Source organism: Thalassophryne amazonica, chromosome 3, assembly GCF_902500255.1.
Source record: "Thalassophryne amazonica chromosome 3, fThaAma1.1, whole genome shotgun sequence".
NCBI lineage: Eukaryota > Metazoa > Chordata > Actinopteri > Batrachoidiformes > Batrachoididae > Thalassophryne > Thalassophryne amazonica.
The window spans coordinates 115240115-115264001 of NC_047105.1; the positions used below are offsets into that span (position 1 = coordinate 115240115).

General features: G+C 40.1%; 1 protein-coding gene across 1 annotated transcript in view; it reads left to right on the plus strand.

Annotated features, from left to right (window-relative positions):
- Positions 1–23887, plus strand: part of aldh1l1 (aldehyde dehydrogenase 1 family, member L1) — a 140321-nt gene that overhangs the window by 98418 nt on the left and 18016 nt on the right. The window contains exons 8-19 of the mRNA XM_034167344.1: positions 2905–3030; positions 5200–5291; positions 9620–9767; positions 9865–9984; positions 11677–11804; positions 12068–12218; positions 18017–18087; positions 19224–19329; positions 19406–19493; positions 19667–19760; positions 21000–21099; positions 21203–21301. Coding sequence (XP_034023235.1) covers positions 2905–3030; positions 5200–5291; positions 9620–9767; positions 9865–9984; positions 11677–11804; positions 12068–12218; positions 18017–18087; positions 19224–19329; positions 19406–19493; positions 19667–19760; positions 21000–21099; positions 21203–21301 — 1323 coding nt within the window. The remainder of the gene's footprint in view (positions 1–2904; positions 3031–5199; positions 5292–9619; positions 9768–9864; positions 9985–11676; positions 11805–12067; positions 12219–18016; positions 18088–19223; positions 19330–19405; positions 19494–19666; positions 19761–20999; positions 21100–21202; positions 21302–23887) is intronic.

A 23887-nucleotide genomic window follows, 5' to 3' on the forward strand; every position in this document is an offset into this window, starting at 1 on the left:
TCAGAGGAGCTACAGCATCCAAAGTTGTCTTCAATGAGGATGTAAAACTATTGACGAGATACTCTAACTCCCTTACAGAGTTTAGGTAGCTACTCTGCTCTGTGTTGGTATATGACATTAGAGAACATAAAGAAGGAATCATATCCTTAAACCTAGTTACAGCGCTTTCTGAAAGACTTCTAGTGTAATGAAACTTATTCCCCACTGCAGGGTAGTCCATCAGGGTAAATGTAAATGTTATTAAAAATTATCAGACAGAAGGGAGTTTTCAGGGAATACTGTTAAGTCTTCTATTTCCATACCATAAGTCAGAACAAGATCTAAGATATGATTAAAGTGGTGGGTGGACTCATTTACTTTTTGAGCAAAGCCAATAGAGTCTAATAATAGATTAAATGCAGTGTTGAGGCTGTCATTCTCAGCATCTGTGTGGATGTTAAAATCGCCCACTATAATTATCTTATCTGAGCTAAGCACTAAGTCAGACAAAAGGTCTGAAAATTCACAGAGAAACTCACAGTAACGACCAGGTGGACGATAGATAATAACAAATAAAACTGGTTTTTGGGACTTCCAATTTGGATGGACAAGACTAAGAGACAAGCTTTCAAATGAATTAAAGCTCTGTCTAGGTTTTTGATTAATTAATAAGCTGGAATGGAAGATTGCTGCTAATCCTCCGCCCCGGCCCGTGCTACGAGCATTCTGACAGTTAGAGTGACTCGGGGGTGTTGACTCATTTAAACTAACATATTCATCCTGCTGTAACCAGGTTTCTGTTAGGCAGAATAAATCAATACGTTGATCAATTATTATATCATTTACCAACAGGGACTTAGAAGAGAGAGACCTAATGTTTAATAGACCACATTTAACTGTTTTAGTCTGTGGTGCAGTTGAAGGTGCAATATTATTTTTTCTTTTTGAATTTTTATGCTTAAATAGATTTTTACTGGTTATTGGTGTTCTGGGAGCAGGCACCGTCTCTACGGGGATGGGGTAATGAGGGGATGGCAGGGGGAGAGAAGCTGCAGAGAGGTGTATAAGACCACAGCTCTGCTTCCTGGTCCCAACGCTGGACAGTCACAGTTTGGAGGATCCAAGAAAATTGGCCAGATTTCTAGAAATGAGAGCTGCTCCATCCAAAGTGGGATGGATGCCGTCTCTCCTAACAAGACCAGGTTTTCCCCAGAAGCTTTGCCAATTATCTATGAAGCCCACCTCACCGATGATTTCATTACAACCCCAATTCCAATTACTTTGGGACGTTGTGTAAAATGTAAATAAAAACAGAATACAATGATTTGCAAATCCTCTTCAACCTACATTCAACTGAATACACCACAAAGACAAGATATTTAATATTCAAATTGATAAACTTTAATGTTTTTGTGCAAATATTTGCTCATTTTGAAATGGATGCCTGCAACACATTTCAAAAAACCTGGGACAGTGGTATGTTTACCACTGTGTTACATCACCTTTCCTTCTAACAACACTCAGTAAGCATTTGGGAACTGAGGACACTAATTGTTGAAGCTTCGTAGGTGGAATTCTTTCCCATTCTTGCTTGATGTATGACTTCAGTTGTTCAACAGTCCGGGATCGCCGTTGTATTTTGCGCTTCATAATGCACCACACATTTTCAATGGGCAACAGGTCTGGCAGGCCAGTCGAGTACCCGCACTCTTTTACTACGAAACCATGCTGTTGTAACACGTGCAGAATGTGGCTTGGCATTGTCTTGCTGAAATAAGCAGGGATGTCCTTGAAAAAGGCATTGCTTGGATGGCAGCATGTGTTGCTCCAAAACCTGGATGTACCTTTCAGAATTGGTGGTGCCATCACAGATGTGTAAATTGCCCATGCCATGGGCACTAACACACCCCCATACCATCATAGATGCTGGCTTTTGAACTCTGCGCTGGTAACAATCTGGATGGTCTTTTTCCTCTGTTGTCTGGAGGACATGACGTCCATGATTTCCAAAAACAATTTGAAATGTGGAGTCATCAGACCACAGCACTCTTTTCCACTTTGCGTCTGTCCATTTCAAATGAGCCCAGAGAAGGCGGTGGCATTTCTGGATGTTGTTGATGTATGGCTTTCGTTTTGCATGGTAGAGTTTTAACTTGCACTTGTAGATGTAGCGACAAACTGTGTTAACTGACAATGGTTTTCTGAAGTGTTCCTGAGCCCACACAGTAATATCATTTACACAATGATGTCAGTTTTTAATGCAGTGCTGCCTGAGGGATTAAAGGTCACGGGCATTCAGTGTTGGTTTTCACCCTTTCTGCTTACGTGTAGAAAGTTCTCCAGATTCTCTGAATCTTCTGATTATATTATGGACTGTAGATGATGGAATCCCTAAATTCCTTGCAAGTGAACGTTGAGAAACATTGTTCTTAAAACTGCTGGACTATTTTTTCACACAGTTGTTCACAAAGTGATGATCCTCCCCCTATCTTTGCTTGTGAATGGATGAGCCTTTTGGGGATGCTCCTTTTATACCCAATCATGACACTCAGCTGTTTCCAATTAACCTGTTCATTTGTGGAATGTTCCAAACAGTTGTTTTTTTGAGCATTCATCAACTTTCCCATTGTTTTGTTGCTGCTGTCCCAGCTTTTTTGAAATGTGTTGCAGGCATCCATTTCAAAATGAGCAAATATTTGCACAAAAAAGCAGTAAAATTTATCAGTTTGAACATTAAATATCTTGTCTTTGTGGTGTATTCAATTGAATATAGGTTGAAGATGATTTGCAAATCATTGTATTTTGTTTTTATTTACATTTCACACAACGCCCCAACTTCATTGGAATTGGGGTTGTACATCCTTGGCGGACGTAATTCTGTTTCCATAGGCATGGTCTGACATTGTCATTTTTCTGTTTCTGCAGCTTTTGGTGAAGAATCTGCAGTTTGAAGATGGGAAGATGATTGCTGCAGCACATTATTTTCGCTCAGGGAGCAGTGCCACGGTGGAGCTTACGGAGGAGGAGAAGACCTTCGCTGAGCACATGAGGGTAACATGCTCACAAATTATCACAGTATACCATCATGTGTGCACAAACTGACAACACAGACACCACAAAGTGGACACCACTTCTTCTAGTCATCCAACCGCAACAGCCTGGTTGGATATGTGACTAATGCACTGTTACAAATTAAGTATGAAACCCATTTTGGCACATAATTTTTGTCATTTTGCCTCTGTACACCACCACAATTGTGTTGCAATCAAACAACCATGCTTGTAGTGTAAACTTATACCTTTGATTCAAGGGGTTTAACAAAAAAATTGTATTAAACATTGAGTATTTACAACGATTTTATGTACAGACCGGCCATTTTCAGAGGCCAAAGTCAATATCAAGGTTATTGTTAATACAAATCATCACTTTTACATACAGTTTTCTTTAGACCTTAAGTACATGGATACATGAACATTTCCAAATGGCTAAACATTTACATCAATCATTCAGCAATAAATACACAGAATTAAGACCAATGCTGCAATTTTTGCCTGTGGCATCTCCAGTAATAGTTTCATTGTAAACTGAAACTACTTGTATAAAGATGACTAATGGATATTGAGAAAATGTATGGAAAATTGGGCAAATCTCCTCTGAAATTTGGACAGGTTGGGCAAAATTTTCACAAGCTTTTACATAAATTAGGTACGTGATAAAAAAAATCGAGTTAAAGGAATTGTAATAGAAATGGTGTGGTTGGAAAAAGCTCATAGAGACCTTCAAAATGGTGTTTAAATATTTGTTCTATGTCACATGAAGAAAGGTATGAGCATTTGAAGGTCAGAAGTTCTTGGTAATTTACATTTGTGTGCTTAAGGGAAAAACTGTGACCGGTGTCTCATTCTTTACATTTCAAAGTACATAATCACATGAAGTAAATGTTCTATTTTATTTGAAAACTGATCTTACTCACCTTTACAAGCAAATGTTTCAGACACAATTCGCCAATTAAAGTTTTCACAGAATTTCTGAACTTCTACTCATCGCCGGAATACCGTTTGAAAACAAGGTTGCAGGGGGGATTTCATCTACATCATCAATAGGGAGATTCCCGATTGTCAAACAGTAAACGCATTCCTTGAAGCACCAACTCAGCACTACTGCTTGGAAAGTCTCGCAAGCCAGAAGCAGCTGATACGTCCCAACAGTGGGCGCCATATTTAGGTCATACATGCGCACCTACATAAATGTAAAGGGTTTTGTTTGCAATGATAAAATAATGACAGACTCTAATTCACTGTGCAGGCCTATTCACAATATTTAAGATAATTAATATAGGCTCAAGTGATTATAAACAAGTTAATTACCATAGGGCAGACTAGGGATAGCATCAGGGGGACAGAGATATGCACTTTAAGTTTTTCGCTACTCTTTACATCAATCATGACACTCAAGTAGGGGTGGGTTCTAGAATTGCATGTCTGCGTATCTGTTTGTTGACCTGCTTCTCCCAGGTCCTTTTCCTGATTTCTACCAAATGTGGCATGGAAAAGAAGGTTGGCCCTGAAATTACTGTTAAAAAAAAGAAAATATATCATTTTGGCAAATGTCAAGGAATTCGGTTTTCAACTTGATTTGGACCAACTGTGACACAGACTTAGGTGGATTCCAGAATTGCCCTGGCTAGATCAGTCAGAGGTCAATCATTTGGTTGAAACTTGAGGTCAGTGGAGTCAAATGTCAGATTGCTGTAGTTGTGACAGTCTTCATGCCTATGGGTACTATTAGCTAGTTGAACTGAGGGAAACAAACAAACAAACACACACCTTACCAGTCACCCCAGCATAGTCTTTTCATTCCAGGGTTATTTGCACATGCTAAGCACCGTTGCACTAATCCAGTCCCAGTTCTGGTTCTCAGGACCCAAAATACTGCACAGACTACAAATACTGTGCGTTATTCCATTTCTCCCTGCTCTAACTGCACATAACAAGCCAAATCAGGTGTGTCCCAGTGTTGCCAGCTGTTGACTGGCTGAACACACCTGTCTGAGTAGATCAGGACCAAATGGAAAACATGCAGTGCTTTGGGTCCAGAGAAGCAGGAGGACTTGGAAACACTGCAGTAATCACCCAGTGTCCTACTACTGTGCATGTAAGATTTGTCTTTAACAATTTTCCCAGCAAATGTCCTGTGTTGTCTTTTGTTTTGTCCTCACAGGCAGCATGGCAGAGCATTTTGACTAATGTTAGTAAGATTGAAGACTCCTCTGATTTCTTCAAGTGTGGTGCTGCTTCCATGGATGTGGTCAGGTAATGAAAACAGGGAAATACTAGATCACTGCGCTCTTAGAGCGCAAACCTCTGCCACCACTAGTTTCCAATTCCACAAATTTTTACCTTGGAAAACATTTTCAAGGTCAAAGTCCGATTAGAAGTGGTTTTTCATAAGCTAAAATATAATACAAAATATAGATTTTAAAATCAAATATCCACTAAATCCGCAATATGGATCAGATGTGGTTCAAACTTAGTCTATTCGTTGAGAGTGCCAGTTTGCACTTCATTCACAAATGAGTGATTGAGGCACATTAAACTGAGATATAATGCAAAATGTTTTCAATATTAAATTCAAATGTCCACAAAATCCACAATCTGGATCAGATCTGGATCAAGCTTTGTCAGGCAATAGTAACTACCAGTCTACATCTCACTTTCAAATATGAGAATGACTGAGGCACTTTTGTTTGAGATATGATGCAAAATGTACATTAAATGGGCTTTTCAATATTAAATTCAAATGTCCACAAAATCCACAATCCAGATCAGATCCAGATCAAACTTTGTCAGGCAATAGTAAGTGCCAGTCTACATCTCACTTTCAAATATGAGAGTGATTGAGTCACATTTGATTAAGCTATAATGTAAAATATACATTAAATGGGGTTTTCAATGTTAAAGTTAAATGCCCACAAACTCTGTAATCTGGATCAGATCCAGATCAAACTTTGTCAGTCGATAAAGGATACTATCCTACATAACACTCTCAACCATGAAAGAAATTTGATCTTTTTTGACAGGGTTATGAATTTTTGAAAATGTGTTCAATGTTAAAGATAGGGAATTTTTCAATTTTCCAAGATTTTTCCACGCTTTGACCTTTGACCTATGAACTTGAAAACTGAATCAGTTCTTGCCTATCAAGATACGAATCTTCAGTAAAAATGTAACAACAATGTATGAAAAATTGTGGGCTCCAGGCTGTTCACAAACAATCAAATAAACAAACAGGTGAAAACATTTGGAGGAGGAAATACAAACAATGTGCTGTCAGATGGAATCTTAATTTATACAATGAGGAATTTTATGGGATTCACCAATGTTTTCTTATTTAGTAAGTATTTTTATATAAAACAGAATTTACAGGTGGTCAAAAATCACTTTGTAAACTGGTAAGAATAGATTATATTTGTTATGAATCCTTCAGATATTATGTGATATCTATTTGACCTCGCGTTAATGCATGGTATCTGCATTGAAGCATTCACACTGGCCTCTGACCCTTGCATGGTTTCGGTGACAATGACAGGGCAGCAAATAAGCAATCCTTTTTAACTGAAATCTTCTCCAGATCACACCAGGTGAAAAATAATCCAGTCAGTCATATCATTTTGGGTAAATACATGCAGAAATTGCATTAAGAAATATTTGGATATAAACATCAATTGTCTATACCCACTTACTGTATTTAAGGGTCACGGCGGGGTGGAGCCTATCCCAGTAGTCACAGGTCATGAGGCACCCTGGACAGAATGCGTCTATCGCAGGGCCACATACACACAAACAAACACATTGACAGCCAATTTAAGAAGTTTCCACTTCACCTAACCTGCATGTCTTTGGATGGAAGGTGGGGCACCTGGAGGCAACCCACGCAAATTCCACAAAGAAAGGCCACAGGTGGGAAGCAATCCCAGAACCCTCTTGCTGTGAGGCAAAAATGCAACCACTAAGCGACCATGCCACCTATACATAAACAATGATTTATTATTACGTCCATCAAGGATGTAATAATAAATCATCAGCGTTTATTTATTTATTTGGCTGTCTGGCTGTTAGTAAGATTACATCAAAACTACTGCACAGATTTTGACAACATTTTCACCACAGATAGATATTAGACCAAGGAAGACTCCATTAGATTTTGGAGGTGATCTGGATCCGGATTGGCAGACATCTGAAATGTCTGATTGCTCTTGTTAAACATAATTCAGCTTGGGACTGCGACGAGGGCGGCTGCATCTCCTCCACTCTCCCTTATCTTCCTTCTCTGCTTTAACCTTCAAGTCCCTACTTCACCAGACTGTGAATTCTTCAAATTATATTGGATACTGGATCTATTGGAATACTATTGGATTAAGCATGGAATTGATCAGCTGGTCTCTGAATGCTATTGACACCATTATTTCCTACAAGAAGGTCAGGACCGGGGGATCCTACCTGCCCAGATGGAACGCATCCTGCGGCTATGTTCTCGACTCCTGGGGTTCTTGGCATATTGCATCCTTGGCGCGTTTCTCCATTGAAGACGTCGAGGATTTATTCATTTTTGGTCTTATGATAGCAGGGATGGTACTTTCTGGCTTATGTTCTGCCCTGATCTACCGGAAAATTGGCAAGACAGCGGCATCAAGAACCACGGCCCCCTCGCTTATCCGTCATGATTAACGAGGTTGGCAAGGCAGTGCATTCTCAGACTGCGATGACTTCTTGACGCAAATTGGATGACATCTTGGCGCAGATGTGTGCCTTGCAGTGAAGTTAAAGATTTCAGAGGCTGGTGAATATTCTTAATTAATAATTGGGAATATTCTTAATTCATAATTGGGATTTCGTTGTTCAAGTGGAACTGTTAAAAGTGTTTTTCACTGCTCAAACCACAACACTACAGGCTTATCAAGCCTGAAGGTCAAATTGCCTGACTGTTTTCCTGCAGAGGAATGTCTTCGGTCTGGGGAACATTTGGCTGTTTCTTGTCTCAACTCACAAAGACAATAAACTGTTTTCATAGGACTGAAGCATGCTCCATTCCCTCCCCCCACCCTCCTCCTACCCCCCGTCAAACAACCCCCCATTCCGGCTTCTGCTCACGTCATTCCTTCCCCTTTCTGCAGGGGCGGTGCAGTTTTTGCTGCAGCTGGCCCCCGTTCCTTCCCCCAAGCTGACAGTGGCGCATCTCAGGGTTGCTGCGCGACCTTCACCCACTTTCCTCAATTTGGATAATGGACTTCTTCAAATGTAGTGCACATAAACAATGTCAAATGTGTATGTGTTGCCTTTAATTCTGATGTGTGCCATTATTACAGTAAACAAGTAATAATTGTGGACTAATTGCTGTCTGAGGTAACTGGAGTGTAAACATAATTTCTCCACTGTGAGATCAATAAAGTATATCTCATCTCATCTCATCATATACTAGCGTGTTGCCCGTGGGGATCCATGGCTTCTAGATTGGGTAGTGTTTATAAAATGGGTAGCTGACAAGGGTTTTTCAAGGGTGGTAATAAATTATGCCAAGTTTCTATAATGAGTTGGAATGGAGTGCAAGTCCAGTGTTTTTAGAATCTCAGACCTCAACAGTTCTTAGAAGAACAGTTCAGCCCTTTTATTTCCTGTCAATTACATAATTTTTTTAAGTTAATTTACTGCCTTAATGTATTTATAAATTGTTTAGGTTATTTTTATCATATACACTCTATTATCATTACCATCATTATTATTATTATTACTTCTATTTTGTCATTTGATTGTTAAATGGACCACAATGGACATTAGCATGCTCACTTTCTTGTATCATCCATGCATTTTTAACATATTTACAATTATATTATGTACTTACTTTGAACACACTAAATAAATCAGACACGCATGTACACAAGCTTTTAATATATAGATGATTTACTGCCCCCTGCTGGAATGGCATGTGAGTCCAGAATGTAATTATCAACATCCATTGTTCAGTGTTGTTAGCTAATATCCATAGTTTCTCAAAAACTGTTATTCCTATCAATGTTCCATTTTGGCAGCGTTCATCCTTGACCCAAATACATAAGCATAGCAAATGTCAGGTATCCCCAGTTTGTCCGTGATATAAGTTATACGTATGCATGCACACAGAGCTTTTTGTTTTTCCTCATTCTGCTGCATGCAGGTGCTTTTATTTTTACACACCCACAAACAGAGACTGTGGTGGAAGACGTCAAACACACTACACTTGTCACTTATGGTAATGGCAACATAAATCAACTAACTAAACCAATTGAACTCCAAAAACACAATAAATCAATAACACTAACAACACTGTTAAACTAACATGAACCACAACAACAACATTTAAAACCCCAAAGACCCAAACTCCCTTGGTGCATTGCAGCATAACATCCATTGTTCACTGTTGTTAACTAATATCGTTAATTTCTCAAAATATCAGTCCTATCCACTTCCCATTTTCACAGCATTCATTCTTGACCCAAAATACATAAGCATACCAAACGGCAAATGTCAGCTCTCCCCAGTTTCTCCGTGATCGAAGCCAAAGGATTTGCAGTTTTGCAGTTATCCCTCACTATAATCATTTTTAGGCTTGTGGAGGAGGTGAAGCTTTGGGCCAGTAACTGCCAGCTGCAAAATGAAGATGTCTACATGAACACCACCTTCCAAGACTTTATCCAGATGTGTGTCAGGAAGCTCCGTGGGGAGGACGATGAGGAAGAGATGGTTGTTGACTATGTAAGTCGTGCAATTGCTGGCACTGTCACTGCCTATGTTTAGGGTCCAAAACAATGCCTTACCATGTGATCCTTCTTCACACTTTGTGTTTCTTCAGGTGGAGAAAAACATCAACAACATGACAATAAAAATGCCTCATCAGCTGTTCATCAACGGAGAGTTTGTTGATGCAGAGGGAGAAAAGACCTACAAGAGCATCAACCCTACTGACGGCACGGTACGCGTGGAAATGCAAATACAATGAGCAGCACTGCTGTAGAATAATTATACAATGACATGATTTTGGAGGGTGAGACGGTTGATTAACGATCTTCCCTGTATAAATTTATTTATTTTTGGAATGGAATGGAATGAGATTTATTATCATTGTCATTATAAATGCAACAACAACGAGATTACATTTACACTCCAATTACCTCAGAATACAGCAATTAATCCACAATTATTACTTGTTTACCGTAATAATGGCACACATCAAAATTAAAGACAACACATATACATTTGACATTGTTTATGTGCTCTAAACGTGAAGCAGTCTATCATCCGAATTGAGGCAAAGTGGGTGAAGGCCGCAGCAAACGTGAGTTGCGCCGCCATCAGCTTGGGGGGGAGTGGCGTGAGCAGGGGCCAGAATGGGGTGTGTGGTAGGGAGCAGGGGGGGGAGATGGAGCATGCTTACAGTCTCTGTCCATGTGTGAGTCAGTTCTGTCCGTGTGGGAGTTAAGATAAGGGCAACCAAATGTTCACCAAGGCCATAGACATTCTTCTGGAGGACAGCATCGGGCATTTTGTCCTTCAGAGGCTGATAAGCCTGCCGTGTTTGTGGTTGAGCAGTGAAAAACACTTTTTAAAGTTTCACATGAACAAACCAGATCCCAAACTAAGAATATTCCCCAGTCTCTGAAATCTTCTTCTGCAAGGTGCGCATATGCTCTGAGAGTATCATCCAACTTGCGTCTAAGTTCAAGGGTTAGCGTAGTCTGAGAATGCCTCGTCTTGCCCAACTCATTAATGATGACGGACAGGTGAGGGGTCGTGGTTCTGGTGGCAGCCGTGTTGCCAATTTTCCAGTAGGTCAGGGCAGCACATAAGCCAAAAAGTATCAGCCCTCCTACCATGAAACCAAATATAAATAAATCCTCGATGTCCTCCACAGAGAATGGCGCAACTTGCCACGTCTCCCAGGCATCGAGAACGTAGCTCGCAGTGTAGGTTCCATCTGGACATGCAGCGTCCCCTGGCCCTGATCTTCTTGTAGAAAAAATGGTTTCAATAGCATTGAGAGACCAGCTGATCAATTCCATGGTTAATCCAATATAGTTTGAAGAATTCATAGTCTGGTGAAGTAGTGACTTTGAAGGTTGGAGCAGAGAGGAGGATATGCGTCCGCCCTCGCTGGAGTCCCAAGCTGTGTTTGTGAGTCTGTTTGAACCCATCATCAATCCAGCACTGATTAACCATACAGTAGGTGGCAAACATGTCTACCATATAACATAGACAAAACAGTTGCTTTTTAGAAAAGTGCTGACTCATCAAAGCTCAAAAGATTTGAACAAGTTTGTCATTATATACTCTTGTTTTGTGAGATACAAGACAATAGCATTTATTGTTTTTGAGTTATGTTATCAATGTGGAGGGATGGGCTCATCTATATATCCATCTATCTAACTAAGCCACTTTCAGATCTTAGCACTTGACGTCCAAACTCCACTTGCCCATCTTGACTTGGGACATCTATTAAAATTCATGTACCTTTGTCCCATATCTGGGGTATGCCCCAATGAGCACAATACAGACTGGCTGTCTGCCTGGGTGGTTGCCATGCAGGATGCAGTACACACGATACCAGCATGTTCTCAGACCTGACCCTGACCTGTATTTGTATATCTGGCACCTTTCCATCCTGCAGGCCATTTGTGACGTATCTCTGGCCCAGATAAGTGACGTGGACAAGGCAGTGGCTGCTGCTAAGGAGGCCTTTGAAGAGGGAGAATGGGGCAAAATGAATCCAAGAGACCGAGGCAGACTCATTTACAAGTCAGTTCATCTTCTTTATTGATTAGATGGTTGGTTTTTTTGTTTATTTAATGTTTCCAAACCATGCTCTGTACCTTTAAGGGCAACCTTGTAATAGAGTCAGACTCTGATATGGCCAACTTAGGCCACACTACCAATAACAAAGATCAACAAAGACTTTTCAACCATGAAAAACAGGAACAGAAATATTTAAAATGAGTTTAAATTCATTTTGAACTCAGACATATTGTAAGTGACTGTGTCTCATCTGGTTCCCATCACAGGCTGGCTGACCTGATGGAGGAGCACCAGGAGGAGCTGGCCACCATTGAAGCCATTGACTCGGGTGCTGTTTACACTCTGGCCCTCAAGACTCATGTTGGCATGTCCATCCAGACTTTCCGCTACTTTGCTGGCTGGTGTGACAAGATCCAAGTATGACAGCTCCTGTTAAAGGCTCGCAGTGTCACTCACAACAATAAACCTTTATCAAATTTAATTAATAAATCATAGCATGATATAATAGCAATGAGCTGGTAGGATGAAAAGATTCCGTTATTTCTAACTCAGTTCTGATTTTGAGTACAAGCACAAATCCAGTTCCAGTCCATAAAAAAAGAAATCTATTTGTGGAACCACTTGCAGTTATTAACTGGGCACAGTAGCATTAATTTGTAACTATACCAGGGTTTGACACGTCTCCAATCTAGTGCACCATGTGTCTGAGAGATCCAACTATTCGTGTTGTGTTTCTCATACCACAGTTGCTTTGTTTGTAGGATTTTGTGTGTTTCTTTGGAAAACAAGCCTTTACAACATTATATAAAAGAAATAAAAATATCAAAAAGAAAATAAGGGAATACAATACATACATAATGGGCACAGCTGGGTACAATACAGTTAAGTCATCACTTCTGCAACCAGTTTTCTTTAGACAAGTGATTGGAGAAACTGTGCAACTGTTGTCTGTTGCATCACCAGTTATACAGCTTCATGGTGGAGTGGAATGGAAGAGTCTGTTCCAAGAATATAGATTACAAGAGCAATCAGAGATTTCTGACATCCACCAAGGACTGACGAGGACTCAAAATAAAAGATACATGATGGTCTGACTGATCAAGATGTTGCAAGCTGATATTTAATTCACAAGCTGAAACAAAATAGTGTCTTCCTGATCTTGGTTTTACATTGTAATGTCTTATCTCTCTGCTGCTGAACCGGCATATTGATCCGTATCACTCCCAACAGGGTCTTCCTTTGTACAATAGGCACATGTGATTTAAATTTTGTCAAGATCCATCAAATAGATTTGAGATGAGCCTTGAAATGGTGAAAATTTAAGAAATGATCCAGAATCGGGATCCTGATCCCAATCCACTCCAAACTTTTTATAGCGCCTTCCATGGTCTTCTGTGGTGAAAATTTCATCAAACTCTGTGCAGTAGTTTTGACGTAATCCTGCTAAAATACAGACAAATAAATAAATGCAGATGATTTTATTTCGTCATTGGCAGATGTAATAGCAATAGGCAAACTGTAGCTGACATGTTACATTCTTTAAATAAAAATCCTCTCTTCCACTCTTCCATGAAAATGATGTATGCTGGTGATGTATTTTTATTTATTCATATCAGTTTTTAGATATTTGTCTTCACTGAGGCAAGAAGCAGAGGTCCAGAGGAGTCCCAATGCTCCGTCACTAAACTGATAGGATAGAAATTTATTCCCAAAATGTTCACCAAGATGTTTGTCATTCTCAAAATATTCCAAAATGTTCTCTTCCCATCGGTGATGATTATGATTATAATTTTAATTTGCTGTTCATATCTCAACTTTTTTTTTCTTTTAGAAATATCCAACTATTTCAGTATTGTGAATCAAGACAATTTCATGAGTCAAGTAAAAACAAACAGGTCAGATGACAGATCTTCCTCCATCGTTTGGCACAAGCACCATTTTGGGAATTTGCTGCCTTGGAGGAGTTGTGTTATACTACACCTTTTTATCAAAATCGCATATCTCAGTAACCCAAATCATGGCCACATTAAAAGGTCAAGATTAAAACTAAATGTGATGTGCAAAAGTACAGAGCACCACTATTTGGACAATGACACAATTCTGCCTCTGAATAGTGATGTCCTTGTAGTTAAGACTTTCAGCTTAATTTGAGAGGTTTAACAAAAAAAATGCATTAACCACTGAGAAATTACAGCAAGAAGGAGACTAGTGAGGAGAGCCACCAAGACATCTCTGAAGGAGTTAGTCTTTTCTGGTTGTGATTTGAGAAACTGTGTGCAGTGCAACTTTTTAATATTGCAGCACCAGTCACGGCTTCATGGTGGAGTGGAGCAGAAAAGGATAAAAAAAAAAAAGAGAAAGAAATCATAGCACATCTAGATTTGAGTCTCCCATGTGCTTTCTGGCAAACTTTAACTCAAATTTCATGTCTTCATGTTCAGAAAATTCTTCTCAATGCCATTCTACAATGCAGCTGTATAAGTGGTCATGCAATGGACAAAAGTTGCACTGTACACAGTATCCACAATCACAGAACCCTGTAAATCCATCAGATTTGTCTAGGTGTTTTGGTGGCTTCCATCACTAGTCTTCGTTAATGTTTTTGAGAACATCATTCTCCAGGCAGATGTACTGTATTGTTTGTATTCCTTAATGATTGATGTGAATCAAGCCCAATACATATTCAGTGACTGAGAAATGTTCATGCAGAGGCAATTTTAGACTTCTAGTTTTAGGGGTGCTTAGCACTTTTTTAAAATTTTTAAAATCTAGATGTCCAGAAATACAATTTCCCATGATTTCATAGTGAAAACATTGCTTGTAAAAGCTGCATTCGTTGTCAGAATGATAAAAACAAAAAAAACAAAACGCACTCATATTAGCAATGGATAACGGCCCATAAATTCCTGCATTCTGGTGCAGTTTATATAACAAACAACACAAGTAAGACACCTATAACAAATAACACAAGTAAGACACCTCCACAGTCTGATACACATATTCAATTTACCCTTAGCTTCACTTTCCATCCTTTGCTATTCTCAATGTCCATATCTACTATCACATAAGGTCTATAGAGTGCCCCATCCTCACCTGAAGCTTTTTTGCTTTTGAAAAAAATGCTCTGATATCCATCACTGCACTGCAGGCTTGCCACTTACTGCCAACAAATAAAAATACAAAATGAGTTTTATGATTTATGCCTTTTTAGCAGGAATTTTAATTATTCACTTATTATCATGCTGTGCATTAAACTTTGTGGTAAAGTTTACTGTCTTAATTCTGAAATGCTTAGTTAAGGACCTTAACTAAGCATTTAAGGTCAGATCTGTGTACATGGTATTTGATGTAGGAGAGTGATTTGTTCATGGAAGCTACACAGATCGAAGGGCGAGCACCATTTAGTAGCTGACAAGAGGACTTAGTTGGAAAAAAAAGGACAACACAGAATCATTCTTACATTTGACCACGCACAGCGCGCACTAATTTGTAGAGCAATATACTGTGTTTAGCGATAGGTAGCCAGGTGAGTAAAATAAGCACTTTTCAGAAAATTGCACTTGCTCTTCACATTCAGAGACAAACTGTGAATAAATACCTCGCAAATGTGACAGTCGCCTGGCAATCACTTGACAGCACGGCTGGGTGAGGTTACCACCAGTGCTCACAGGACAGCACCTCTGCTAAATTAGCGCCACCCGCACCACACGAGACAAACACATGCCAGAGCAGATGCAGTTGCGGACGGAGAGAGAGAGAGAGAGAGAGATGAATGTCGGCGCGCTTCGTGGATTGAACCATTTGCCCAAGAAGGGGAGATGATCAAATTACTGTGTTCTTGTAATACATATTTTGGCATAATGTTTGAAATAGGTTGTTTAAAAAAAAAAAATATATATATATATATATATATATATATATATATATATATATATATATATATATATATATATATATATATATATAGGGGTGCTTAAAATATTTTTAGGGGTATTTGAGCACCCCTAACAATAGGCTAACTCCGCCCCCATGTTCATGTATCTATCCCCTGACTTTTTTTTGTATTCATAATCCTCATATTATTATCTCAAGCAGACTGGGCTCACTGGGGAGACCATCTACTATGTGCATTGCGGTTATGACTACACAATTTTTTCAAAACTTTCATTTTCCTGATGTTGCATTTGATGAACTTTTACCCATAAATCACTTTTTAAAAGTTAATTTTATTGGATCATGAAAAAAACCTCCCACATCTAGCACCTTACCTTTTGTGTGGGTAGTCAAAAAACTACCAATTTTATAATATTGGGGCTCCATTGACACTACAAAACTGTCTGAGAAGTATTGGTTCTGCAGTGGACATCTTATTGTAATCAAATTACTAACAAATTTCAAGAAGTCTGTGGACCCATGGAAAAGTTTGGAACTTCTAGAATTGTTCCAGTAGACATTCGTTTTTACCTAGATGGCCAAAGACTGTTTGTAAGGTAATTGCTATTATTTTGAATTTTAAAAGGACTGTATTTGCCATCCATTGCAGTCAGGCTGCTTTAGAGTCTAGACCTTCCAACAAGCATCATTCATACAACTTTTGTGTTCTTTGCAGTTTTGCTGTAGAAGATCTGCTGTTTAGTGCTTCTTTTTGGAAATATGTCCTCGCAAAGTAAAATGTCTAAACTAGCAGTGGAAGGAGCTGCGGGAATATAGGCCAAAAATTTGAAATCCAGCACAAAACGTCATCCTAGTATACCAGAGCTAAAACAGGATATGAGTGACACATTATGTAAAATGCCTTCCAATAGAGATATCATTGGAAGATTCTTGGGACTTTTTGAGGATCTGAAAGGATGACATGACAGGCTGAGAAAAGTATCTGAGGAATTGTTGAAGCTTTGGGAGAAGCTGAATTTCCCTGTTCTTTCCAAACAACAAGTGTCTGCAAAGGTTGACAAACTGATCACATCTTTTAAAAAACACAGAAAGCGACCAAATGCAGAATTTGAAGTAAATCTTGCTAATCTGTTTGATATTACAAACACAAATGGAAATTGGCTTTGTAGTGAGGACAAAGAACTGTACAAAAGACAAATTGAATCCGGAGGCAGGGTGGGATATACAACTGTGAAAGTAGCTCCTATGTCAACAATCCATCCATCAAAAAGGGCCAGATGCACATCAGAACCATCAACAAGCCAGATGGTGATCTCTGAATCCAGTGATAGCGAGGAAGGAAGCAGCAGTGCTGAGTGTGACCCTGAGGCAGTTCCTGAAGACTCTCCCATAAAGAGGGCAACACGCCACTCAACAAAATCTGCTGCCAAACTCGTGTCTAAACACTCTTTGTCAACCAGAAAAGCATCACAGGTGCTTCAAAGTCTGGCTGAAGATGGAGTTAGTGTCCCAACACCATAACAGTCTGGAGTCTGGTGGCGAACAATCAGAGATGCAGAACAAGTTAAGAACCGCCTCGTGGAACTGATCTCTGAAGAGAAATTTTGTTTGCATTTTGATGGTAAGAAAATTGACAATAAGGAGTACCAAGCTGTGTACTTGAAAAATGACTTGAAAAATGACACTTATTGCATCATTCCTTCTTCCAAATTGGCGAGAACAGCTAAGGGTAACTTGTGATTTCATTGCAACTACATGGTGTCTGGTTTTCTAACCAACACTATTCAGAGACAGACTATGAAGAACTGCTGTCAGCAATATCCAAACTTCAGTGTCCCAAAGCTGTGAAATGCTTCTCTACTCACTGGAAAAAGGAACCATCAGTGCCTCGCTCCAACATAGTAGCTGAGAGAGCTGTAAAGTTGATGGAGGAGGTTCATTCTACTTGCAAAACTGACAAATATCTTCGCTGCAAATTTATCAACACTAATACACATATCTGAAACACTATTAAAACACTAAACATGCAATATGTACTCATTTTCATGTATTCCTCATGTGTATTCTATGTAAAACTGACATGTTATAATAAAGAGTGTTTGAGCCGCTAGGTGTTTCAATGTGAAATATGAAACTGTCTTAGGTGCGGGAGGTTTTTTCAAGACCTGGCAAAACTAAAGTCATTTTTTGTGAGTTTTAGATAAAAGTTCATCATTTACAACCCCAGGCTAATACATTTTAGATTTGTCATAACCCTAATGTGCATGTCTACACAGAAGACACATAAAGTTAGACATTTGTATAATGTTGTCTTTTCACAGGGCAGCACCATCCCCATCAACCAGGCCAGACCTAACCGCAACCTCACCTTCACCAAGAAGGAACCAATGGGGTAAGAGATGAGTTACAGTTTAGTGCAGTTGCTAAGTGCAGTTCAGTGATCACAACTTTAACATAACCATTGTGGAATTACTGCCATGTTTATACATACAGTGCAGCTTTTATCTGCTGCACCACCAGTCACATGGTGGAGTGAAAGATTTTTTTTTCCACTTAAATCTTTATTGTTTTTCACATTTAAACACAGATGCAATGTTTTAACACTTACAGTAAAACATTTTGCCCACAAAAAGCATCAAACAAAGAGGAAAAAAGAACACAGTAACATAAAACTAAAAAAAAATTAAAAAATTGTGACTGCAACCAATTATGTTTGAATATGTTTGATTCATTTTTCATTTGTTGATAATTTGTATGTCATCCATTTATCCCATTTTTTTTTTTTTTTTTTATCAAATTCTGTTTCAATCTTAAAATGAAAGTCGTTCTTTCCATTGTAAATATTTCCTTAACAATACCCATCCAATGGTTTTGGTCTGGTGGTTCAGGGTTGAGCCATTTTCTTGTGATAGCTTTCCTTGCAGCAGTCAATAATATTTTTACTAAATACTGGTCTTCTTTCCTAACATCCATAAGCGATCCCAAGTATAAAGAAACAAAACATTTTGGGACAGAGTATTTCAAAATTTTACACAAAATGAGATGGATAGATGTCCAGTAAGGTTTTATTTTGATGCAGTCCCAGAATATGAGAGTGGTTAGTGTTAACAACACCACATTGTCTCCAGTAGTTCTGATGATTTGACAACTGTTTACTTTTAATAGATGGGGTAATAAAAAATCTAATTAATTTTTTCCAATGGAATTCTCTCCATTTTTGAGTGAAAGATTTTTATACAACAAAACAAATCCAATCTAGACTCGAGTCTCACATGTGTGTATTCTGGCAAATTGTAATTTAAATTTCACATTTTCTTGTAAAGAAACATTTTCTTTGCAACACTCCGCCATGAAGTTGTGTGAATTATATCACAGGAATTAATAAAGGAATTACACATTAATCTGACCTGAGACAAATACAGTGTCTGTGGATTACTGACATTGTCAAAGTTGAATCATCAATATTTTGCTCCACTCTGAATAAATTCATTACAGTTTTGTGATAAACGAACCTCTCTTTCCTCTCAGAGTGTGTGCCATTGTGATTCCCTGGAATTACCCTCTGATGATGCTGGCCTGGAAGACAGCAGCCTGCCTGGCTGCAGGAAACACAGTCGTCCTCAAACCTGCTCAGGTTGGCATCCTCTCTGCTGGTGTGAAATCACTAATACCATCACTAATATCTATTCACTTATAATGTTTGTTCTCAGGTGACGCCGCTGACGGCTCTGAAGTTTGCAGAGTTGGCAGCAAGAGCAGGAATCCCCAAGGGTGTAGTGAACATACTCCCTGGATCAGGTAAGAACACATGCATACACACATTAGTAATGAGTGGAGGGAAAACTGTCAAACTGTACCCTTGTCTCACCCTGTTGATCTTAACTTGATAACTATCAAAACTTAATTTTGACAGTTAACAGTTTATGAATCAAAACCCTGACATTAAACTGAGGCTGGTGTTTTTCTCATAGGTGCTCTCGTGGGTCAGCGTCTCTCTGACCATCCTGACGTTCGGAAGCTCGGCTTCACGGGTTCCACCGAGATCGGCAAACACATTATGAAGAGGTGAGAGGTCAAACACTCTTACAAAACCCCAGTGTGGTGCACAAAAATGAGGGGCCCTTTACACATAACACAAAATTGGGCGAAAGAAGCAGAAACTGACTGAAAATCCTCAAACATAAAACAAAATGAGGAACCACGAAACATTCCACCTGCTGTCGGGAGGGACACACGGTCAGACAGGCGTGCATGATACCACGGCATGAACACAGTGTGAGCGCCTGGAATGTGTGGCACCACATTGCGCCGCTGCTGTGGGAAAAAACGAAACCCACACATCAAAAAAAAAAAAAAAACACCGCAATTTCTAATATTTAATCCCTCTTATCGAGCGGGCAATACAAGTATGATCCCTCTGTTCCTCTGTATATGACTCATGGTCATAGACATACAGTCAAGAAATGACATGAATGAAGCAGTGCACTCTTATGTCTACATCTGTTGGCCTGGCGTGTCCAGCCAGCTCTGCGCATGTGTCCAGCGAGTGGCACGCCAAGAACACTGCATCATCAAATCAAATTCAAATTTATTAATTTATATAGCGCCAATTCACGACTAACTCGTCTCAAGGCGCTTCACACAACATAAAACAACAACAACAAAAACTGAATAAAAAATTTAAAACACAATAAAAAGATGACCATAAAAGAATACAAGAATAAAAACACATCATAACACTAATGATAAAACAGGGAAAACAAATGAGTCTTTAAACGTGACTTAAAAGTCTCCTCAGTATCAGACTGCCGAATGTGTGCCGGCAATCATGTGGACCATAGCTCATGTGGGTGACGTGACGTTCAGATCACCAGTTGACTGTAGACATCATCAGATGGTCCTTTTCAACTGGCACAGCCTGCCGATGTGCGCTCTGACACGGTCACTCCAGCACGTTGCAAAGGTGATATATGTTTTTATGTATTTCCACATGAGGACAGCACGCACATGCCTCCCTGTGGACAGTTGTAACGGCATGTCCGTGATAACACGGTACATGTTCTCTAGCTGTGACTTGCAGGTCAACAGATCTCAACAGCTGTTATTGTTTGCAGACACGCCCACATTTTCGATCAGCAGGAATGGTTGTAGCGACAGCTGTACGAGGTGTTTGAGGTTGGCTCTGATTTTTCACGAGTGGCATGCAATTCCTCCTTTGTGCGCCAGTTGGCTTCAATCATGTTATGTGTGAAGGGACCTTGAACACGACCTCTCACTCTAACAAGTGCATGCATCCATCTAAAGCTGTGCAGTCAGTAATGTGAAGAAAGTTTCTCTGGAGCTCGGAGGAAAATCGCCACTGATCATCTTCGCTGATTGTGACATGGACAAGGCTGTGCGCATGGTGAGTTGTCAGAGTGCAACGTCATTTTCGTTTCTTTAGTTTCCACCTATTTAAGTTCAATAGAGATCACGACTGATATTGTTTGTGTGTGTGTCTGTTCCAGGGAATGAGCTCTGTGTTTTTTAACAAGGGGGAGAACTGCATCGCAGCAGGCAGGCTGTTTGTAGAGGACACCGTTCATGAGCAGTTTGTGAACAAAGTGGTGAGTTTATCTCTTTGGATACAATCACTAATGATGGATGGAGTTTACATTTGATCAGCAATGAGCCACATGGCAGTATGTTTTAAAATTCAAATCTCTGATACGTAACCCGCCCTCATCCAGTAACTGCTCAGATTGGCTCCAGCCCCCCAGCTGTTTGATGATTACTTTCTAGGGGTGGGATGGAGAGGTTGTCAACCTGGGAAGTTGCCATCCATGTCCCAAGGTAGTGCTGTAATGTGGCAACATGCGGAAACACAGCAGAAACACCATGACCCGACCTTGTCTGCCGGAAAACCACAGTCTCTTGGAACCTGACATAATCTGGTTACAAATTGCTGCAAGTTTCAGCATTTTTCTGTGATTTAATAAAATGCTTTGTATACAAAATCATTACTCACCCAGTCATCATCAACGTGCCCCGTGTTGCAGTTTGTACAAAATATCCTGCACATCATCTCTTACATGCTGAAGCAATAGGGCTTTGCATCTTTATGTTGCAGCTTTCACATTGCCCCCATAGTTAAAACTTTTCCATCAGTAAGTAATTCAAAATGTTAACCACTTAGACTACCATGGCCAGAGTGTGACAGTTTCACTGGAAGATTCAAACTTTGGCAGAGGCTTGTCCACCTGTCACATCATTCCAAATTTCACATCACAATGTTAGATCCTAACATTGTATCGAAAATGCAATTTATATTCCTCACCTAGAACATGGAACTCACACGGAAAATGTTAAAGGACATGTTGCACAAAAATCATAACAATTTAGATTTAGGCTGTTAGTGACCATCCGATGATCCCCGGGATTAATTTGTGCACATCCATGACCGGTTTCAAAGTATATGGCATTCGCAACAAACCACTACGTAGACGTCCAAAAACAAAATACTTGTGAGTACTCGGGTGTTTCAGACAAGTGACATCGCTAGAGCGGAATTCTTCCGCACGTCTGTCTCAATGTGCCGAAAAAGTGCTGATGTCCACGTCTTTTCACAATTCCTGTGCTAGTCAGACGACGTCCCGGATAAAACACAGCGTCCAGTTTGGAAATGAACGGCACATTCCACTGTTACAGGAGTTTTTGTCATGGAAAGAGGAGCAAAGGCTTCGCGCGTCGCGGCGGTGTTGCATGGCGCACAGCAACGCCGTGATGAAGCCTCACGGGACATGTTCTGGCATGTCCAGGCACATCCACAATTTCTTGGATAATCACTCGATGGAAAAACCACCGACAGCTGTCTGAACGCCATCTCAAAGCCGTCCTGTGAGACCAAAACAGAGGTGTTCCTTTGTCTCGCTTCATCAGCAAATCGGTCGTGACGCGCGAAGCCTCCGCTCGGCTTTCCATGACAAAATCTCTTGTTAAAAGTGAAATCTGTCGGAAAATGGTTGATGTCCAGCTCTTGTGATAACCAGAGAAAGTGCACACGATGGTCTCGGATCCACAGAGCCATCCGTTTAGAAATGATCCGGTGGTTTGTGGCTCTCGATGATGGCACGGTGCGCGGCGCGCCGAGCGTCCTTAAAGCCGTACTTAATGCAGTAGTAACAGTCCTTATTCTCTGTGAAGCCCGTAAAATTTTCACCGAAAGCCAGATAAATTTTTCGAATGGTTTCCAGCTGCCAGTCTCTAACAGTTTCTGAAAAAATTCTGATGAAAAAAAGCCCAAATCATTCCGCCATTTCCTGACAATGAAAATCCGCCGAGGGGGTGGACCACTCCTCACTCAAAGCCTACTCACAGGCGAATGACGCAACCGACAGGCGTGGAAAAACTCACGCATGCGCACGAGGGTTCAAGCTTGTCTGATGCAGTCACACGTGATTCAAATCCATATGGTTTTTGAAAAAAATAATAAGGTCGGATACTTTTCTAATAGACCTCGTATGCTTCTTACGGAGCCACTCCTTAGTTATCCTGGCTGTGTGCTTCCGGTCATTGTCATGTTGGAAGACCCATCCACGACCCATCTTCAATGCTCTAACTGAGGGAAGGAGGTTGTTCACCAAAATCTCACAATACATGGCCCCGATCATCCTCTCCTTAATACAGTGCAGTCGTCCTGTCCCATGTGCAGAAAAACACCCCCAAAGCATAATGCTTCCACCCCCATGCTTCACAGTAGGGACAGTGTTTTTGGGATGGTACTCAGCATTCTTCTTCCTCCAAACATGGCGAGTGGAATTAAGACCAAAAAGTTCTATTTTGGTCTCATCTGACCACATAACTTTCTCCCATGACTCCTCTGGTTCATCCATATGGTCATGGGCAAACTTAAGACGGGCCTGGACGTGTGCTGATTTAAGCAGGGGAACCTTCCGTGCCATGCATGATTTTAACCCATGACGTCTTATTGTATTACCCACAGTAACCTTGGAAACAGTGGTGCCAGCTCTCTTCAGGTCATTGACCAGCTCCTCCCATGCAGTTCTGGGCTGGTTCCTCACCTTTCTTAGGATCACTAATACACCATGAGGTGGGATCTTGCATGGAGCCCCAGTCCAAGGGAGACTGACAGTCATGTTTAGCTTCTTCCATTTTCTAGTAATTGCTCCAACACTTGATCTTTTTTCACCAAG